General features: G+C 45.6%; 1 protein-coding gene across 5 annotated transcripts in view; it reads left to right on the top strand.

Moving 5' to 3' along the window:
- The window catches only part of MAP3K13 (mitogen-activated protein kinase kinase kinase 13), a 129,883-nt gene extending 114,329 nt beyond the window's left edge, over positions 1–15,554 (top strand). For all 5 annotated transcript variants that reach the window (XM_084639331.1, XM_084639330.1, XM_084639328.1 and 2 more), the window contains 4 exons: positions 491–1,244; positions 6,585–6,655; positions 11,711–12,008; positions 14,665–15,554. In XM_084639331.1, the coding sequence (XP_084495457.1) occupies positions 491–1,244; positions 6,585–6,655; positions 11,711–12,008; positions 14,665–14,766 (1,225 nt within the window). In that variant the 3' untranslated portion in view covers positions 14,767–15,554. The remainder of the gene's footprint in view (positions 1–490; positions 1,245–6,584; positions 6,656–11,710; positions 12,009–14,664) is intronic.
- Positions 15,555–20,178: the final 4,624 nt, after the last annotated feature.

A 20,178-nucleotide genomic window follows, 5' to 3' on the forward strand; every position in this document is an offset into this window, starting at 1 on the left:
ACTCTGGAAAACGCAGCTTGAACCAGTATATGGAAGCCTCCCAATGGGTGGTACCTCTCTGCAGATGTTTACAGTTGTGAGTGATTCCCCTTAATCTTCCCACGCTGTTTCAAGTTCCTGGAGGTGCTGTGGTAACGCTCCTGCATCAATAGAACACAATCATACGAACCATCGCTGGCCCACAGTGATACGCAAACTTAACACAGTATGTTCTGCCAAAGATACAGCCCATGGTTGCAATATCGGTCACAGGGACCAGGGAGGGTCATAGGAGAGAAGCAGATGTGAAGGACCATGAGTGGGGATAGAGGGAAGGGAGTTGGACCCAACAGCCAATCAACAGAAGGGAAAGAATGTCCATAGACCGTAGTAAGCAGAGTCTGGTGCAGCTGCTTGTGCTTACTCCTGCTGACTGAGTCACTGGTCCCAGACTGATGCCATGGGTTCGTTCTGCCTTCAAAGTTAAATCCAGTTTTCACCTGTCTCCCAGGCCAGACCTGCTGAAGTCAGAGGGCATATCCAGTACAGAGGTGGCACCCAATGGCTCACCAGTCTCAGGAAGTCCCAAAATGTCAACACTCAGTAATAAAGGCCGATACCGCTGCAAACCACGTCACCGACGAGGGAACAGCAAAGGCAGCTATAATGAATTTGCAGGGATCTTGAAAAACCAACCAGCACAGGACAACTCACCCCAACCACCTCATCATCATCCTCATTCTCATCATTCCAGCCTACAGCAGCACCAGCAGCATAGCCACCCCCATTACCATGGCCATCACCCCAGGCTAAACATCATGGGGCAAGACATCGCGAACTGTGCGAACAACCTGAGGTACTTTGGCCCTGCAGCAGCCCTGCGGAGCCCCCTCAGTAACCATGCCCAAAGGCGCGTGTCCGGCTCCAGCCCCGATCTCATCTCTACTGCTATGGAAGCAGATTGTCGGAGGAATTTGGAGAATGAGGAACATAAGGTTGATCATTGGCAGTGTTGTAAAGCAGACCCACACAACCCCTGCTCTCAGTGCAGGCAGGCAAACAGTGGTCAGAAACAGATGCCATCCATTGAACCAGGGATGAACCACCCTGAATCGACAACGTGTGGTCCCTTGTCTGAAAAGGCCCAGCTTCCTGAAAAGATGGAGGAGGAAGACTTCAACAGCTGCAAGTCAGTGTCATTGCTAGGCACCCCTCAACACCAGGCTACCCCAGTGCTACCTTGCAAACCCAGACCTATTCAAAAGGTAAAGACAGGAAAGTAGTCTTTAAAATAACAATTGTCTAATGTTTAAAATTGTCTGGAAAAAAATTGTACAATGTGGTATAGTATTGTTTGAGAGTTAGTATCTATGTAAAAAAACTTTGTATAGCAATCCATACACAAAGGGGCAGAGTTAAGGTTGTGCATGCAACTTTAATTTTAATTTGTGTGCTTTGTTTTGCAACCTTGACATCCTTTTAAAAGTAGTTTTTATTGGGAAGGTTATAGGTGGAGGTAGTAGTACTACATGTGGTTAAGGTGGCCTAACACTTCCCATTATAAGACTCCTTTAAGTTACCTGTAACTTTGCCAAACATTAACTGTCTGGACGGAAACTTACCAGGCCAAGTGTCTGTCTCTGACTAAAGGTTTTTTGTTTGTTTTTTTAAACTAGAAAAAATGGTCCAGCCATTTCTCAGAACAGAGTCAGGGAAAATTATATTGTTTTGCCCATGTTAGAAAAAATTCTTACAACCATTTCTTTGAGAAGCTTTAGTTCCTCTATGCTTTGGAGCAAGAGCTCCAAATTTGCCATAGGTTTCAGAGTAGCAGCTGTGTTAGTCTGTATTCGCAAAAAGAAAAGGAGTACTTGTGGCACCTTAGAGACTAACCAATTTATTTGAGCATAAGCTTTCGTGAGCTACAGCTTACTTCATCGGATGCATGATGCATCCAATGAAGTGAGCTGTAGCTCACGAACACTTATGCTCAAATAAACTGGTTAGTCTCTAAATTTGCCACAGGTGTTGCCCTAGTGTTAGCAAAATGCCTTTTGGAATTCCTGTGAGATATAAGATTCCAAAAGTTGCAATTTGTTCATGCTCAGCAGAGGCTTTGGCAGCTAAATACCCCAAAGATTCTGTCTGCACTGAGCATGCTCCAGCCAGGAACTGAAGGACTTTCCCTGCAATTGCTCTTCTTTGCAGCCTGGGAGTGCTTTGGTGCCAGGAACAGGACCTGAGAGAAGGGATATAGTCTTTTGTGCTCTCAATACTTCCCCTGTTGGTACTCAACAAGGAGATGTGGGAACCAGCCTGGCTGGAATGCAGAGAACAGAGGAGCTGGCCAGAGGAGAGACTGGGACTGGGGACTGGAACAAAGGGGATTGAAATGGGACTGGGTTGTGAAGGTGAAGTGAGATGGGATGGAGACTGGAACTGGGACAAACACAGGTTGTTGGGGCCAGGCACAGAATATGTCAGACTTTGGGGGAATAGGACCTGAAGGGTCTCAACACTGAAGTGCATTCCTTTCATAACCTGGAATAGAATGGAGGATTCCCGAGTCACAACATTTCCTGTACTGGCAACAAATAGCTATGAAACCCACTGACAAAATGTGTGCCTCATTTCCCTCTTGTGGCTGGGCCACACAGAGGATGACAATCTACTACTGCTATCAGTTACTCTGTTAGCTAAAGTGGAAGAGGTTAGTGCAGTGGATCTAAAGCTTCCAACCTTACTGATGGCCCATGTGGTTGGCGGTATGGTTCCACACGATGGATTTTTTTTTCCAGTTTGCTTTTTAAAAAAGCCCTAGAAAATTACACACACAAAACTACATTAAAATAACATTATTAAGGTTGCAAAGTCAAGCATTCCACAGTTTGGAAATGCCAGAATTCAGATTGCCTGTGCAACCTTAAATCAACCCTCCTGTGTGTATGCGTTATGAGGCAGTCTTTAATTACATGATCACATGCTATTTTTTTCCACAGGACCCCTGCCTCCATCAGTACACAGGATGGAGCTGCTCTGGGGATGAATCATTGCTTTTTTCTATAGGGCCCTGTCTCATTTGTTGTGGAACTTGGAAGGTGTTTAGTGAACAAGGCAGGGGATTGCAGGAAGAGAAAGGATGGTGTCAGGGTTAAGGCAGTTACATAATTAAAGAATGTATCATAATGCATATACACAAGGGAGACAAACGTTATGCAGGCAGCCTGGCATTTCCTAATTTTTCAGTGCTTGACTTTGCAACCTTAATAATGTTCTTTTAATGTCGTTTTTTGTGTATAAGATAATAAACAAAATAATCAATTTTTCAAGAGATAGAAAAGAAGATATAAGAAGGGAGGGTGAACATGGAAAAAGACAAGCTACATTGGAGGAGAAATACAAATGATCTGCCAGAAGTCTGCCAGGAGGACATTAGATTTTGAGAAAAATACCAGAGAAAGCAGTTAAATCTCATTTGTAGTCAAATCTTAATACAAAAGCCATGCATGATCATTTCTTGGTTGGATTATTGAGCTCAGCATACTGTCAAAGCTAGCTTGCTCCCAGCTTCCAGTGATGCTGTCATGACTACAGGGCTAGCTGCATCTCTGTGCCATCTCTGGTTTCTCTTAGTGCAGCCCAGGTCTCAGGCCTTGTGACTTTATTAGGTGCCACTCTTACACAAGGCCCTGGGTTGCCATGCCCTCTGGATCAACACCACTTACCCCAACAGATCTGACTGGTTTTGACGCCTGTGATTCTTCCCTTTAGGAGTCTGTGATTGGTGGTGTATATAGTGACCAGCCAGCCTTCTTATATCAGGGTGGTGTTTGTTTCAACAGTAGGGACAAAGCATTTAGGATATGTCTACATAGCAATAAACCCTGTGGCCATGATTCTCAAAGCCTGGGTCTGCAAGCTCAGGCTTGTGGGTCTCGTGCTATGGCACTGAAAATAGCCATGTAGACATTCGGGCTTGGGCTCTGAAGCCTGGGGAGAGGGGTGATGGTAACGTAGGCAGGCCCAGCTTCTTCCAACACCTCCAACGGGTACCTGCCTCTTTGGCCATGTCTACAATAGTGAGCTTACAGTAGCACAGCTGAGGTCGATGGGAGAGAGGTCTCCCGTTGACAAAATAAAACCACCTCACGTGGCAGTGACTGTCAGTGGGAGAAGCTCTCCCACCAACATAGCGCTGAGCACACCGGCGCTTCTGTGGGTGCAACTTATGTCGCTCAGGGGGTGTTTTCTTCACACCCGTGTGACATAAGTTTTGCCGACATAAGCGGTAATGTAGTCATGGCCTTAGTTTGGTTCCCCTGAACAACTCCTTGTGAGAGAGTGTTCTTTTTTAAGCTGCTATAGTCCTTTTGATCTTCCAGTTCTCAGGCTTTTTCCTCTCCTGGTAGTGTCTTTTAACCCTCAAATGTTTGCAGAGGAGTGGCTATTCTTTTCCTTCCTGCTTGTTTTCCCAATAGCCCCGTATTAAACTAAAACTGTACAGTAAACCTCCCCATAACCAGGTCAACATCCAGCATTCATGATGACTAATGAACAGTTCCAATTCTGTCACAGTTGCCTTTTTGCTTCCTTCAGACTCTGGTGTACTCTCACTTTAATTTTCTCAGATATCTCCCCTGCTTTTATGTATTATTGACTAGAGACAGCTAGCTTGTTCGGAGAGTTATGAGGACTATGTGACTATATCCTTATTACTCTAATTCTACTTGTTTTAGTTCTTCTGGTTATACTCTACTGCTTCTAATATCATGATAAACCTTTGGGATGTCCCCAGAATCCAGTGCTGTTTCATATTCTACCTCATTTCTATCAGTTTTCTTTCAGTATTTTTGTCATGTTATATTATCACTCCAAAGTACTGTACATCTCTCCGTAATGATATAATTTTGGAAACAGAGAATTGGAATAATTTTCTTTCAGGTGTGACCTTGTGGCTGTCAAAGAATATTTCAAAACTAAGTACTAATAATTCCACAATAAAGCACATTATTTAGTCCCTGCTGAATTCTGTATCTTTGGTCATCTCGTCACTTAAAGGACTGTATGGCTTGCCTATGCAGGGAAATTGGCAAAACTCTAGTGGCAGAATTCACTGCTGTAGTTAGGTTGGTATAATTCCCCATGTGGACACTATTCTGGAAAAAAAAGTGACTTTATTCCGGAAAAATTACCCCACTGCAAAACACAAAACAGAGTAATTATGCAAGGACCAAGTCACTTGTCTTCTGGAATAGAGTATCTATATGGGAGTAATACCAACATAGCTATAGCAGTACAATTATACTGCTAGTCAGTGTCCCTGTGAAGACAAGATCTAAACTCTATGTTAAATGTCCCCATTTCAGGAATATTGCTGGGATATTCCAGTATCTCAGAAGTTGCCCTGGGTATTTTAACTCAGACCTTCGTAATTTTCAGGCATGATGACTCTAAGACCCGATTGGTTGTATCTCCTGTTAAATTGATCAGCAGTCAAATGTCTGTGTCCGTCCAGTGTGAAACATTTGCCACATCTCAGAGTTTCCTGCACCATTCCACTTTTCATAGCTTTTAGCTTGCAGAAGTTTTTGACTCCTTATTTGTTTGGAGTGCTGTAGTCACTCCCTTCCTTCATGGGCCATGGAGAGTACAGATTCTCTGAACTGCCCTCAGCATGCTCAGAACACTTGCAGGTCTGCATTATGGCAATTAATATAATTTAATCTCAGGCCTCATGGCTTCAGCTGTCCTCCCTGAGCACTAAAGGTGAACTTTTTCCCTTGATGCGTAATTAGCTGGATGTATTTTGAAATTTAGGGTTTTTTTGCCTTCCTTTGAAGCAGTAGGGATTGGCCCTGGCTGGAGATGGGACACCAGATGGGGTGGACAAAATGATCTGATGTGGTACAGAGAATCCTGTATTTTAGATGCCTGGTTGGTGTGGCTCTGTTCATGTGCTCTGGATCTAAGTGATCACCAGATTAGAGGTCAGGATGGAATTTTTCCCCAGGTTAGATTGGCTGGGACCTTTGGAGGTTTTCACCTTCCTCTGCAGCATGGGGGATTGGTTCATCTGCTGGGATCATCTTAGCATATGTCATCTATCTGTTCCCTGCCATTGCTGGGGCCTCAGGCATTGGTGGCACCTCGGTCCCCCTGTTCTCTGCCTGTGGCACACAGCAGCTTAGTCTCTTGAGGACTGAAATGTTTTAGAGTAACAGCCGTGTTAGTCTGTATTCGCAAAAAGAAAAGGAGTACTTGTGGCACCTTAGAGACTAACCAATTTATTTGAGCATAAGCTTTCGTGAAAAGCTTATGCTCAAATAAATTGGTTAGTCTCTAAGGTGCCACAAGTACTCCTTTTCTTTTTTTGAAATGTTTTAGTTTACCCAGGATACTGGGCTCCATATGGTGGTAACTGGGTGTGAATTAATGGTCTGCGATATTCAGGAGATCAAAGTAGATGATCTAAGGGTCCTTCTGGCTTTAAACACTATGAAACCTTTTGATGCAGTGGCTTTGTACCAGAGAACCAAGTGGCAGCTAGATAGCTATATGATTGTTTTAAATCAGTCCAATAACATTGTTCTCTTTCCCCCTGCCAGAGTGGTGATGACTCTTCAGAACAGGAAGAAGGAGAAGTGGACAGTGAAGTGGAGTTCCCACGGAGACAGAGGTAAATAGCTAAACCCCTCCAATCCTTCCTTGAGTGGTAGGCAGAAATCTATTTTTTTTTTTAACCTGGTTCACTTAACATCATGGCATTGTGCTGGGAATTCTGAGCCTTCTGCCTCGGCATGATAGGTCCCTGCAGAATCATTGCCCAAGTTCCAGCATGAAATGTATCCAACCCTGTAGTGATACTGTCAAGGGCCTGGCCAGTCCTGTGGTGACCATCAGCACTGTAAACTATGGCAAGAGCTCCGGTCCAACTAGCTACAAGATCAATCACATGAGTGTCCCCTCTATGATGTCTCATGCTGTGCTGAGCTGTTTTCAGCCCCCTGGAAGTTGCAGGCATCTCCAGCATAGCTCCTCTCCATTATGGGCTTGTTTACGCCGGAACCTCACTATGTGTGACCAGTGCAAGAGGCTACTGCTACCCAGTCTGGTATCTCCAATATCTGTACCATTAAGCTTGAAACTGCCAGGGTCTGGCACCCTTGATAGCATCTTTCAAAAGTTCTTTATCAGATTTGTTGCTGCAGAGGGCAAGGGAATGACTCCAGCATCTGGGCTAGAATAGTGCAGCCTTGATTACATGGACGTCACTTGATCAAAAGCCTGGTTTTCTGAAACAGGGTCACGTCGTCCCCATAAGGCAGGGATCATGACCCCCTTTGAAAAAGTGGGGCTTGGGTAATTGAAGGCAGGGATCCTGGAGAGAAGCCCAGGGACTGAGGAGAGAAGTCGAGTGAAACATTTGAAAGAGCATTAGCTACATCCAACTACAGCCCTTTAGTTTGGGTCTCAGCTACAGTAATTTGGCTCTCACAATTTATACTGAATTTCTCTACTCAGCCTCTTGATTCCTCCCCAGGACCTGTCATCCAGATTCCACTCCACCTCCAAGATCTCCATTCTGCTCCCCACTTTCCTCCTATTGGAGGAATTGGTCTGTTGGCTTTGGCTGCTCTAGGCAGGGGCTCCTTCATTCTCCAAACATTTTAGTCAAAGATTATGGGTGTTCCCCATGACTTTCATTGTGTTAGAAATTGCTGAATCTTGTCTTGAAAGGATTTTCACATGCGTAAAAGTGGAAAAGGAGCATGTCAATACAAAAAGCACCCTCCTCTGCCTGTGTGTCAGCTGTGCTATGGGTGTCCTGTGATTGCTGCAGAGATTTGTGTGTGAATTAGAGCGTGCTCCCCACAACACATCTTCTCCATAAGGAAAAGAGAGCTAGGAATGAATGTTCCAGAGTGGGGTCACAAAGGTGCACCTATGTCTACCAAAATATTGCAACGATTAGGATGGAAAGGGGATTTGAAGGATTCACATTTGTGGACAATGTAGTAAAATCTGGATCGAGTGGCTCAGAGAGTATAGAATCTGGGTCTGTATCATCTTCTGAAGCTGTTAGCCACTGCCAGGTGTGAAGTATTAAAAGCTCTTCTCCTGGGACAGACCCCATATTCCTTCTGATTAATCCTGCAATAAAAGGTGTGGGCAAGTTTTATAAAACCACCATCAATTGTCATGGGAAATTCAGCATCATTTCTTCCCAGCTGTCTGGAGCACATGGAGAATGGGAACCTTTGTGTAAATGAGGTGACTCAAATGGCTAGTGGCATTTCTCAGCATGTGGAATGAAAATGCTGCGCAGTGCATTCACTCAGCCCCAGGGGACATCGCCTGCTTTCCTAATTAATCATAAACCATTGCCACCTGGACAGTACCCTTTTCTAGTGTGGAGGGGCATCAGAGAGGACATTTATATGGAGTCAGTGCCCACCTAGTGCCCACTCATTGCCCAGGGGGTTTTCAGAAGTGCTGTACACTTGACTCAGCATGCAGGGGCATCAGCCAGGTAGTGCTGCTTAGACTGCCTGGAGGAGCACCTGCTGGGCTAGTGCAGTGATTCAGTCCCAGTGCAGGAGGTAAGCTGAGCGGTGCACTGTGCTGCCCCTAGGCGTGCTGTGTTGAGGAGAGGGGCAGTGGAACATATGATCGAAGAGGCTCTGAAGAGGGGATCTGCAAGAGCGAGTAGCTGTGATATCACAGTGCAGGAGCGCGCTGAAAACTACACGTTGTTAGTGCAGAAGCAGGGAGGTGGGAAAGGGGCGAGGACATGTTCAGTCATTGTGCTGTAGTGCTTGAGCAGTTGTACAGCTTCAAAAGGGATCTATGGAAAGTATTCCAGTGCTTTGGATTTATTATAATATTTATTGTAGTACAGTATCTGCTCACTTAAAGTCATCCCAGTTAACGTTGTTTCGTTGTTACATTGCTGATCAATTAGGGAACGTGCTCGTTTAAAGTTGCGCAATGCTCCCTTATAACATTGTTTGGCAGCTGCCTGCTTTGTCCACTGCTTGCAGGAAGAGCAGCCCCTTGGAACTAGCTGGTGGGGGCTTGGAACCAGGGTGGACCGGAAGCCACCCCCCTGCATCAGCTCCCCGCTCCCCTAAGTTCCCTGTGCAGCAGCCACCCAGCAGGCTACCAATTGTCAGCAGTCCCTCCCCCACACTGCCATGTGCTGCTCCTGCCCTCTGCCTTGGAGCTGCTCCCAGGAACCTCCTACTTGCTGTGCAGGGGTGGGGTGGGGGGGAGAAGGGGGTTAATGTCAGGGTGTCCCCCTCCCCCCACTCCTGCCCCCCGCTTACCCCTTCTCCATATAGAGCAGGGTGGGGACACGACAGGGCTCAGGACAGAGGGAGCTTGCTGGCCACAGCTGCTATCTCAACTTGCTGATCTACTTAAAAAGGCAATGTACTTAGAGTGGTGTCAGCATACTTAAAGGGGCAATGTGCATCTCTCTCACACAGTGTGTGTGTCTCTATCTGCCATGCTGTCTCCCCTCCCTCCATTCGTGCTGCCTTGTAGAGTGTGAGGCTACATTAACAACGTGTTAACCCTTGAGGACTCAGCTGAATGCTAGTTCATCATTTAGCAGTATGGCATTCCCTGGGAAATATCCCACCCTCTGACTTCACCACCTCAACCAAGCTTCACAATCATCATTGCTGTGTACAGTATTAAATTGTCTGTTTAAAACTTATCGTGTGTGTGTGTGTGTGTATATATATATATATATATATAAAAAAATACAGTTTTTTGTCTAGTGAAAAAATTTCTCTGGAACCTAACCCCCCTTATTTACATTAATTCTTATGGGGAAATTGGATTCACATAGCATCGTTTCGCTTAAAGTTGCATTTTTCAGGAACATAACTACAATGTTAAGCGAAGAGATACTGTAGTACCTAGGAGTCCCATTCAAGGATCAGGGCCCCACTGTGCCATAATTAAAGTTAAAGGTAGCTTCATTTTATAAACCTCTCATGGGATACAATCACTGCTAGGGTGCCTCCTTCTGGCTGCTTTGGGCATTAGCTCCTTCCAGGTCCAACATCCCCTTCTTTTGTTCATGTGCCAGGCATCCTCCCTCTCTACGACTCAAGGTGCTCTCTCTTTGTGGCTTGGTCCTCTGGCCAGGTCACTATAGTCCTTCCTTTCCAGGGTAGCAAAATCCCACTGGACAACTGCCCCAGGCATTCTTCTGCTCCACTACCCAGTCTAGGCCACTTCCCCATGGCTCATAGGGGAACTGGGCCCACCCTGTACTCTGGGTTCCAGTCAAGGAACCCTGTGTCTAGCACCTGTGGTCTGCTTGCTCCCAGACCCTGCTGCTGTTTCCCTGGACTCCTTCCTGCATCTTCTCGCACCCTTCCCCCCACCCACTTTTAGCAACCCAAACTCCCTTCTTCCAGAGAGTGACTGCAGACTACTTCCCCTGCAGCCCTCTTCTGCTGCCAACTTCCTGGCTTTATACCAGCCCTGCTTGTTCCTTCTCAGATGGGCTCCATCGTCAATCAGCCTTTCAAGCCCTGGCTCTCCCTCAGGTGCAGCCAATCAGGTTAATTAACCTAATCTAACTTGCTCTGCCTTGAGTGGGGTAGACACCCCATCACAGAGCCCTTCATGCCCCCTCCCTCTCCAAAAGACACCTTTTCCTTCTCAAGTTCTCTGTAGAGACCACTCCCTGTGAAATTTAGCATGTCACTTCTCAGTCCCAGCAAGAGTTCTTCTGGGAATTTTGTAAAAATCAGAAAACAAACCTCAAGTTCAGGTTTTGAAAATTCAGATCATGTCATTCACTTTTAAACATTTTCCTAATACTTTTTGTCTCAAAGCATGTCTCTGTGCCTGCAATCTTAGCAACTTGTTTTGCTTTGTTTTGAATAATAACAACAATACTTGGGGCCAGCAACATATGGTTAGCCTGTTACCGATGCATAGAGCAGATTGAAAAAAGTGGGGAGCTCTATCATTTTGTACAGAAATGAAGGTGACATCACATCTGGCAGCCCCTCCACTCCCCATCAATTCTGCCTCCTCCAGATCCCCATCTGTTCTCCTCCCCCAACCTTACCTCTGCTTTTTCTGCAGCTTCTGGGGTTCCTCACCTCTCTCCAAGGCCTGGGGCAGGGCTGCGGCAGGATCCCCACTGTCACTTCCAGGTTGGGTGCTGTATAGAGGAGGTAGAGAGGAGCTGTCCCATTGTTCCCAGGGAGTAGGGGGCCACCCTGGGCTCTTTCTGCTCCCTCTTCCCCTCCCCTTTTGTGAGAATGATTTCAGCTTCTGAGGGGTGGGGAGAGCAGCTCTGATTGGCTGCTTACACCTCTGGAGGTGGGGAAAGGAGCCAGTCAGAAGGGTTTTTCCCCAGGCAGGGCTGAAAAATGTACCATCAGTGACATGGCTCCAGCTGGAGAAGTGTTCTTTGCTGGCCCCCTTGCCCTGCCTAGTGAACTTTACAAAAGTGGAGGATGGGACTGGAACTACCAAAAAGGTGGCAACTGAGGGGCAATTGGAGACCATCCTAACGCAGGCTCCCACAGAGTGTTCGGTGGATGTGGGTTAGCTTGTCAGGGCCAATCTCCTTTGGGAGTGAAGTGGAGCAGCTCGGCCAATAATGTGGAGTGGGGGAAGTGATTTACCAGTATAAACAGAAACACTGCAATGAATGGAATGGGCAAAGTGAAGCTAAGCTGTTTTCCTGGGCTTGCAGGCCTCACCGCTGCATTAGTAGCTGCCAGTCCTACTCAACCTTCAGCTCTGAGAACTTCTCCGTGTCCGATGGAGAGGAGGGAAACACCAGCGACCACTCAAACAGCCCAGATGAGCTGGCCAACAGGCTGGAAGACCAGCTGACTGAGAAGCTGGAGGACATGCTGTCCCAGACTCCGGAAATCCCCATCGAGATCTCCACTCAGTCTGATGGTCTTTCGGACAAAGAGTGCGCCGTGCGCAGGGTAAAGACACAGATGTCGTTGGGCAAGCTCTGTGCAGATGAACACAGCTGTGAGGTGAGTGGGGCCTTCAGTACTCCCCTTCCTCTTCTGTCGGGTGGTGAAAATAACTAGAAGCCAGACAATAAATCCATATGACTAGAGAGGCAAAAGCCTGGGACTGCACAGAAAGGGGCCATGAGAGGGGTACTGCAGAGAGAGGGTAGACTGGGCACTTCTCTTCACCCTGGAACATTCCAAGAAATTGAAAGGCAGAAAATGTATAACTGATAAAAGTTACACAAGACACAATTAGCCTGTGGAACTCATTGCCACTAGATATTGTTGAGGCCAGGAGCTTAACAGGCATCAGAAGAAGAGAGACCATTTATATGACTAATGAGGCATCCACAGTTATATTAGATAGGATGAAAAATTGGAATTTAAATAATAAAATGGAAGGGATATAAACTAGGGCTGTCAAGCAATTAAAAAAGTTAATCGAACGATTAATTGCACAATTAATCTCACTGTTAAACAATAATATAATACCATTTATTTAAACATTTTTGGATGTTTTCTACATTTTCAAATATATTGGTTTCAATTACAACACAGGATACAAAGTGTACAGTGCTCACTTTATATTTATTTTTGATTACAAGTATTTGCACTGTAAAAAAACAAATAGTATTTTTCAATTCACCTAATACAAGTACTGTTGTGCTATCTCTTTATCGTGAAAGTGCAACTTACAAATGTAGAATTATGTACAAAAAAAACTGCATTCAAAAATAAAACAAGGTAAAATTTTAGAACCTGCAAGTCCACTCAGTCCTACTTCTTGTTCAGCCAATTGCTCAGAGAAACAAGTTTGTTTTATTTGCAGGAGATATTGCTGCCCGCCTCTTGTTTACAATGTAACCTGAAAGTGAGAACAGACATTCTCGTGGCACTGTTGTATCCAGCGTCACAAGATGTTTATATGCCAGATGCGCTAAAGATCCATATGTCCCTTCATGCTTTGGTTACCATTCCAGGGGACATGTGTCCATGCTGATGATGGGTTCTGCTTGATAACAATCCAAAGCAGTGCGGATTGATGCCTGTTCATTTTCATTATTTGAGTCAGATGCCACCAGCAGAAGGTTGATTTTCTTTTTTGGTGGTTCGGGTTCTGTTATTTCCACATCGGAGTGTTGCTCTTTTAAGACTTCTGAAAGGGTGCTCCACACCTCATCCCTCTCAGATTTTTGAAGGCACTTCAGACTCTTAAACCTTGGTTTGAGTGCTCTAGCTATCTTTAGAAATCTCACATTGGTACCTTCTTTGCGTTTTGTCAGATTTGCAGTGAAAGTGTTCTTAAAATGAACAGCATGTGCTAGGTCATCACCTGGGACTGCTATAACATGAAATATATGGCAGACTGTGGGTAAAACAGAGCAGGAAACATACAGTTCTCCCCCAAGGAGTTCAGTCACAAATTTAATTAATGCATTATTTTTTTAATAAGCGTCATCAGCATGGAAGCATGTCCTCTGGAATGGTGGCCGAAGCATGAAGGGGCATACGAATGTTTAGCATATCTGGCACGTAAATACCTTGCAGTGCCGGCTACAAAAGTGCCATGCAAATGCCTGTTCTTACTTTCTGGCGACATTGTAAATAAAAAGAGGGCAGCATTATCTCCCGTAAATGTAAACAAACTTGTTTTTCTTAGCGATTGGCTGAACAAGAAGTAGGACTGAGTGGACTTGTAGGCTCTGAAGTTTTACATTGTTTTGTTTTTGAGTGCAGTTATGTAAAAAAAAAAATCTACATTTGTAAGTTTCACTTTGACGACAAAGAGATTGTACTACAGTACTTGTATGAGGTGGACTGAAAAATACTATTTCTTTTGTTTATAATTTTTACAGTGCAAATATTTGTAATAAAAAATATACACTTTGATTTCAATTACAACACAGAATACAATATATATGAAAATGTAGAAAAACATCCAAAATATTTAATACATTTCAATTGGTATCCTATTGTTTAACAGTGTGATTAAAACTGCAATTAATCATGATTAATTTTTTTAATTGTGATTAATTTTTTTGAGTTAATCATATGAGTTAACTGCAATTAATCAACAGCCCTAATATAAACCATCCTATTTTGGTCATACACCAGCCTAAGGGGTTAGAATAATTTCCTCTAGGGCAAGTTATTCCTCATTCTCCACTAGGGAGTTTCTTGTACCTTCCTGTAAAGCAACTGGTTGTGTTCACTGTTGGAGACAGGAGATTGGTCTGACTAGATATGGCATTCCCTGTGGCATTCCCTGTGTTCTCTCATCTTTCTTGCTCTGCCTTCCCTCTTCCCCTAACTTCTGTGGTTTTAGGAATTTTGCATTAGATTGGCCTATGTGCTGTTCTCCTTCCAGTTTTATGGAAGTAGGACAGTGGGCATGTGTGTGGGGGAAGGTCCTTGCTTTCCCTTTCCCTATTCCACCAGTTACACTCTCTAGCCAGCAGGTCTCTGTGGCTATGTGTTGGGGATCAGAAGTGACGTTCTGTGGAGCCGCAATGCCCCCTGCTGGCTGCCAGAAGACAAGAAGTGATAAGCTCACTGATTGGGACCTTTCCCTGTCTCCTGCTCCTCTACCAATCAGCTGCTGATCCTGCCAGTGCAGTCACTCTGCAGTGCAGGGAAATGACTAAAAGAGTTTCCCTGTCCTTTTGCCTTACAGAACCAGGCACAGTTTGGAGAATCGGATTGTGACTCTTCCGAGGGGGAGTGTTCTGATGCAACCGTCCGGACCAATAAGCCCTGCAGTTCTGCTACTTGGTAATGACAAATTCCCCACCAAAGCCCTTCTGATACTGGCATTTGGATTCCCCAAGACTCCCTTCATTTCCCCCACCCCCTCATACTTCGACAGGAAGAGAAGCTGATTCTCCTTCCCATCCCAGAAATGATCTGCAATAACTTGAATCTCTGGAAAAATGTCCAAATGAAATTAATTCTCACTGAGTATTTCAATCAAGAATGGCAGGGATGTACTTTATTGAATAATCTAGCTACTGTAACATTGATATTTATTTTATTTTTTTTATATTTTAACACTTTTTACTGTAAAGAGTGGACTATATATTGAGAGAGACATTAATTTGTTGCAAAAAAAGTTAAGAAAGCAAGCAAATGAAAGAGACTCATCCTTGTGAGTCTTACATAAATAGCATGATGGACACATCAGGATCTACTGCTGCTCTCCCAGGGGACGAAGCCTCATGGCCCTAAAGGTTGGAGAATAGATAAAGAGAAACAAACCAATCAGTCTTATCAAATGAAGAAGCATAAGAGAAACCTTGCTAAAGGTAACCTATGAACAAATGGCATTCAGTATAACCACTGGGTCACTTTTAATCAGAAAGTGGACATGTTCCTGGAGAAATTTGGTACCAAGGTGCTTACATCCAGGGTCTTCTGAATCAATACATTCCCCCAGGAATGTGATAATGGGGGTTAATTGATGGGGTTTTGGTTTATTTTTTAATCAGCATTTTGTTGTGAGATCCTGCAGATGTATTCTAACCTCATTCTCTCTCAAGACTTGGTATAACAGCACTTTTTACCGTCACCAATCAGCTTCACTATGGCAGACAAAACCATGTGAATTTCCATCTGAACAGAGAAAGATCTTTCAGCTGCAGAGTGCCATTTTCCCACAGTTTACTTCCTCTCCTCACTTCCCATTCTCCCATTTGTTTTCTTCAATTAAAAAAAATTCAATCAAATCAGTGCTGGAAACACAAGAAGCATGGAAAGCACATTCTGCGAAGCCTGAGAACTAGACTGGGGAGGAAACCAGAGACACCTGTACTGAACCTTCAGAGGCAACCTCCCACCTATCACATCACCACACAACTGGCCAGCGCCAAGGGAGAGAGCTGTGTATTGGGAGCAAACCAGGGAATACGTTGGCCTGGACAACAGTATCAACCCTCCCTTTGTTCTGTTTATTAATGATTTGGTTTTGGAAGCATTAACAGCTGCCTGCCCTTCATGTTAGGCTTGGTGTAAAACAGAAAGCAAAATTTGGACTCAGTTACATAAGGAAGGGGGGGGAGGGGAGAGGAGAGAGCGCTTGATTTTGGTTGTGGATGTATTTTATGTAGGGGACCTCAAAGAGCGTATCCCACTCCTGTAAATTCCAGCCTGGAGGAGAAACTGACGCATTGTGGGGGTATCTGAAAGGCAGAGGCACTGACATTTGAGTGACCAGCCTAGTATTCCCAGGGGCCTCACTGGGCCTTCCGTTCAGAAACAAATGGCTCCTTTTAACTGACACACAGAACAAAGATTTTAGTCCGCTTCTCAGTTATTTTCCCCCTGGAACAATTTCAGCTCTGCCTCAAGAGCCCTGGGAAAGGCAGCTGCTCTTCCTCATGGTCTGGCTAGCATGGCTAGAGCAGTGTGTCCTGGGGAAATCAGCCATCTTGTAGAAACCATGCATGAGCCTCAGATGACCGGCAGGAATGGACAGTAGGCAGGTTCTTCTGTTGCTTTGTTTGTTTACATTTTATGTTAAAATGTTGATTTGAAGGTAGCCTTGGTAATTTATAGCCTAGTGGCAAGAATGAAGGAAAATGTTTTGCTTATACAAAGAGCAGTATTGTATGAGTTAAATTATTCCATATTTTTAAATTTTTGTAGCTGGACTACATGTAGGTCTTAAGTTATTACATTATTTTATTTATTAACTTTTCTGTAGATCAGAAGGTTGGCTTTACTGCTAGCACAATTGTTCTCTCTTCATGTGATGTTATTTCCTCCTTGTGCATCATAGAAGGATGGGAACAGAGCTGGTTTCAGGGGCTGTCAGGATTTGCTCCCCTGCTGGTGTCGTGCAGAGTACAGTCATTCTGGAGGCTGTGTCAGTCCGGGCTGGCCTGCAAGGCGAAGGAGGAGGTACTCAGTTTCATGGGCTTTAGAGATCTTCCACACGGGTGAAACTGTACAGTTTGGGTTTGCTCCTGATTAACGAAGGGGCAACAGGGTGTGAGTGTTGGGGGGAGGGGGAGGGCAGATGGAGTGAGGGGAAAGGGTTGGACAGGAGGGAGTACTTTATAGTGAGAAATAAGCAGAAAGTTTTGACCGAGCCTCTCCAGAGAGGCTTTCTCGGCTGCTAGTACAGAGCAGGGCCTCAATTCTAGTGGTGGTGCTACTCAGGAGGTCACAAATGCTCGCATAAAACAGCTAGGTAAAGGAGGAGAGAGGACCAGGACCCTAGAAATTGAAGGCAGGGGCCAGATTGACCACCACAAATGCAAGGGGGACCAAATTCAGTGTGCCAGTGATGGGGAGGTTCACCCCAGAATGGAGTGCCGATGCCTGGCCCTGCTGAGAGCTTTAAGCTCCAGCAGAAGCTGTGCTGCTAAGGGTGATCTGGTTACTGGACTGTGATGTGCAGAGAGGGCACCCATGTGCCAAGCCAGCCCTGCTCACCTGAGATGTCAAGTGTTTTCTTAAGAGCGCGCTCATTTCCCAAGGCAGCCGTAGAGCATAAGCAAGAGGGGACCATCCGACCTCATGCTGTAGACTGCCAGAGCCCTGAGTCAGGTATTTGGACTCCATATCAATCAGACCCTGCTTGAGAAGGCATAAAGGATTCCCTGGTGCCCACAGGAGTTGTTTTGCCAGCATGCAGAGATAGTGGTAGCCCCTGGTGAGTTACATGAGGGAGTTCTCTGAAAGTTCTTAGACTTTTATAGTAGCACCTGCTAACATATACTGAGAAGCATGTGAGTTTGTGGCCCTACCTGTACTGTACACCTCTTTAGGCTTCTTCCTGGCCTTGCCTTCAACCACATTGCTCATCTCCACTGTCTGTCACAATCATGCCTCACTCTCATGGAGAGGCAGTACAAAATCATCCCCTTTGGTGTGGGCACTTTCCACCCTAGCATTGGTCTGCTGCCCCTCTTCATCCTGAGAGGCACTTCCCCCATTACCTGCTGGCAGGTATCCGAAATCCTGCCAACAGCTAGTGCCTCCCTCAGGAGTCCTGCTAGCGTTATTGCTCCTTATGCACTGGTAGCATGTGGACAGCAGCTATGCTGTATGAGGTGCCGGGCTCTCTTGGGTCATGAATGGACCTTGGTGTGCACTGTGCAATAGCTCAGGCAGCCTGAGTGCACCTGTGCTTAACTCCATCCCAGAAGGTTCAACATGGTCTAGTTTTGCATGTGCACTTTTCCTAGCGTAGAGTGTGCCATGCATGTGAGGATGTCCTGGCACTGAAGCCCCTGGCCTACGTTCCACACACACTCCTGGCAGCTTCCTTCTAACATTCTAAACCTCTACACACCCTGAAACAACAGGTAGTTAAAAAGGAAAAACCTACCAGAGCCCATCACCCCCAATTTTACTGGGCCAAGGATCAAAGCAGGCAGCGGTCAGGTGTAGGTCAGAAGCAATTTTAAGGTTCAAGATCTTGTCATCAGGGCTAAAAGCAGAAGCCATGAAGCCCTGGGATCTGGATACTTCAGTTCTCGCTTCTATCCCGAGATATCCAGTCTCAAACATGCCACATTATAGCACCTAGAACAACTATTACTTGTGGAAGTTTCCAACCTATTATTTAGTCCCCATCAGACTAGATGACCTTATGGCCCTATCCAGCCTTGAACTATGATCGTTTCTGGGTTCCCCTTGCTCAGGGTGCTACACACTCGGATTTACATCACTCAGGCAGGCTGCCTTTCCAGGCCAAGGGATGGAGCAACAGCCTGAGCTGTTTTTAAAAACTCCTTGAAACATCAGTGAAATAGTTTGCTCCGTAAACCATGTCTCATCCAGCATAGGATGCTGCAGGGCATTCAGGGGTTTGTTTTGGGGTCCTGGCTTTGCCACTCACAAAAAGTACCGCTATAACTGGTAGTACATGCCATCGCCACTCTCCCTCCATAGGGGCAGAGCCTCACCCATCGCTGTATGTCTGATTCCGCAGCACCAGGAGCTTTTGTAAATAGCATGCAGAGGGTGAAAACCAAACCAAGGTAAAAGTCCTAGGGCTGCAGGTGCTGGCGCTCCTGAGGGGTGCTAGGTACCATATTTCTGAACAAGGGGGTTGAGTTTATGAAGGTACTTGGGGAACAGTGGAGTAAGGATCATAACCTGACCCATGACATGAATAAAATCCATGCAGCTGAGCCAGTGTTGGTGCAGTCTGATGTGCCAAGGTGGGAAGGAGCAGGCCAAGTTTTGTATTTCCGGGCAATAGCTCTGTAACGTCTGCAAAGGAATGTGTCCATTTGTACTGCAAAGTCTAGACTTCATTCGCTGCTTAGGCTGTAGCTCTTAGGAAGGTGAGAACTAGAGGCCAAGGTCTGCTCTCAGCTACATTCCTGTAAGCCCAATGTAACCTCACCAAAGCATGTTGACGTACTGTGGATTTATATGCGTGGAGCTGAGTGCAGAAGGTGCCGCTGTCTGGCTTGAGTGCAGAGTTTGCACTAGGGCATTACAAAGGGTGAGCTGCAGGCAGAAGTGCCAGTAACAATGCCGTTCAGCCTGGGCAAGGGCAGGCTCGAAATGCCCAGAGAAAGCCCCAGGGGTAGACAGGCTACTTCATTTTCTTTTCTTCCCTATAAACTCGCCTTCCCAGGAGAAGGGTGAGTTGTGGGCTCCCTGCCCACTCCCCACCCAGCATGGCTTCTGACAGCTCCTCAACACCAGCCTGGCTTCTGGCGTTTATGTTTAATATTGTTTTTCCCGCTGTGTGTTAAAAGTGACCATTTCATCTCAGCCCTTCCCAGTTTCTCTCATCTCCCTTTCTCTCCTCCCTGCGCTGTGGCTTCCTGATACAAACTTGATTTCTGTACTGAACTGTGTACAGTGATGGGAACAAGAATGAGTGTCAAAGCAAACAAATGCATGGAATAAAAAGCCAGTGTACTTCAGTACGTCCCAGGCTTGGCATGGTGTCTGGGTGGTGTGTCGTGTCTGAAGAATTTATACTGGAAGTTGTTGAACTGACAGAAAATCGCTGATCAGTTAAAGTGTCTTTGAAGTTAGCTGTGTTTCTGACTCCAGCTGTGCTGGTTCTGACCAGAGTCCCTGACTCTCCAGCCTGGACTGGAGGGGCTTGTCCCCAGGCGTGGGAGCATGGCCCTGAGCCCTGTATTTTTATAGAAGTGCTGGTTTTCATCAGCTGACTCAGATCCAGGCTCCATCACCACATGCACCTCACGCACCATTC

Source organism: Lepidochelys olivacea (genome assembly GCF_965140295.1).
Source record: "Lepidochelys olivacea isolate rLepOli2 genome assembly, chromosome: 9".
NCBI classification, from domain to species: Eukaryota; Metazoa; Chordata; order Testudines; family Cheloniidae; genus Lepidochelys; species Lepidochelys olivacea.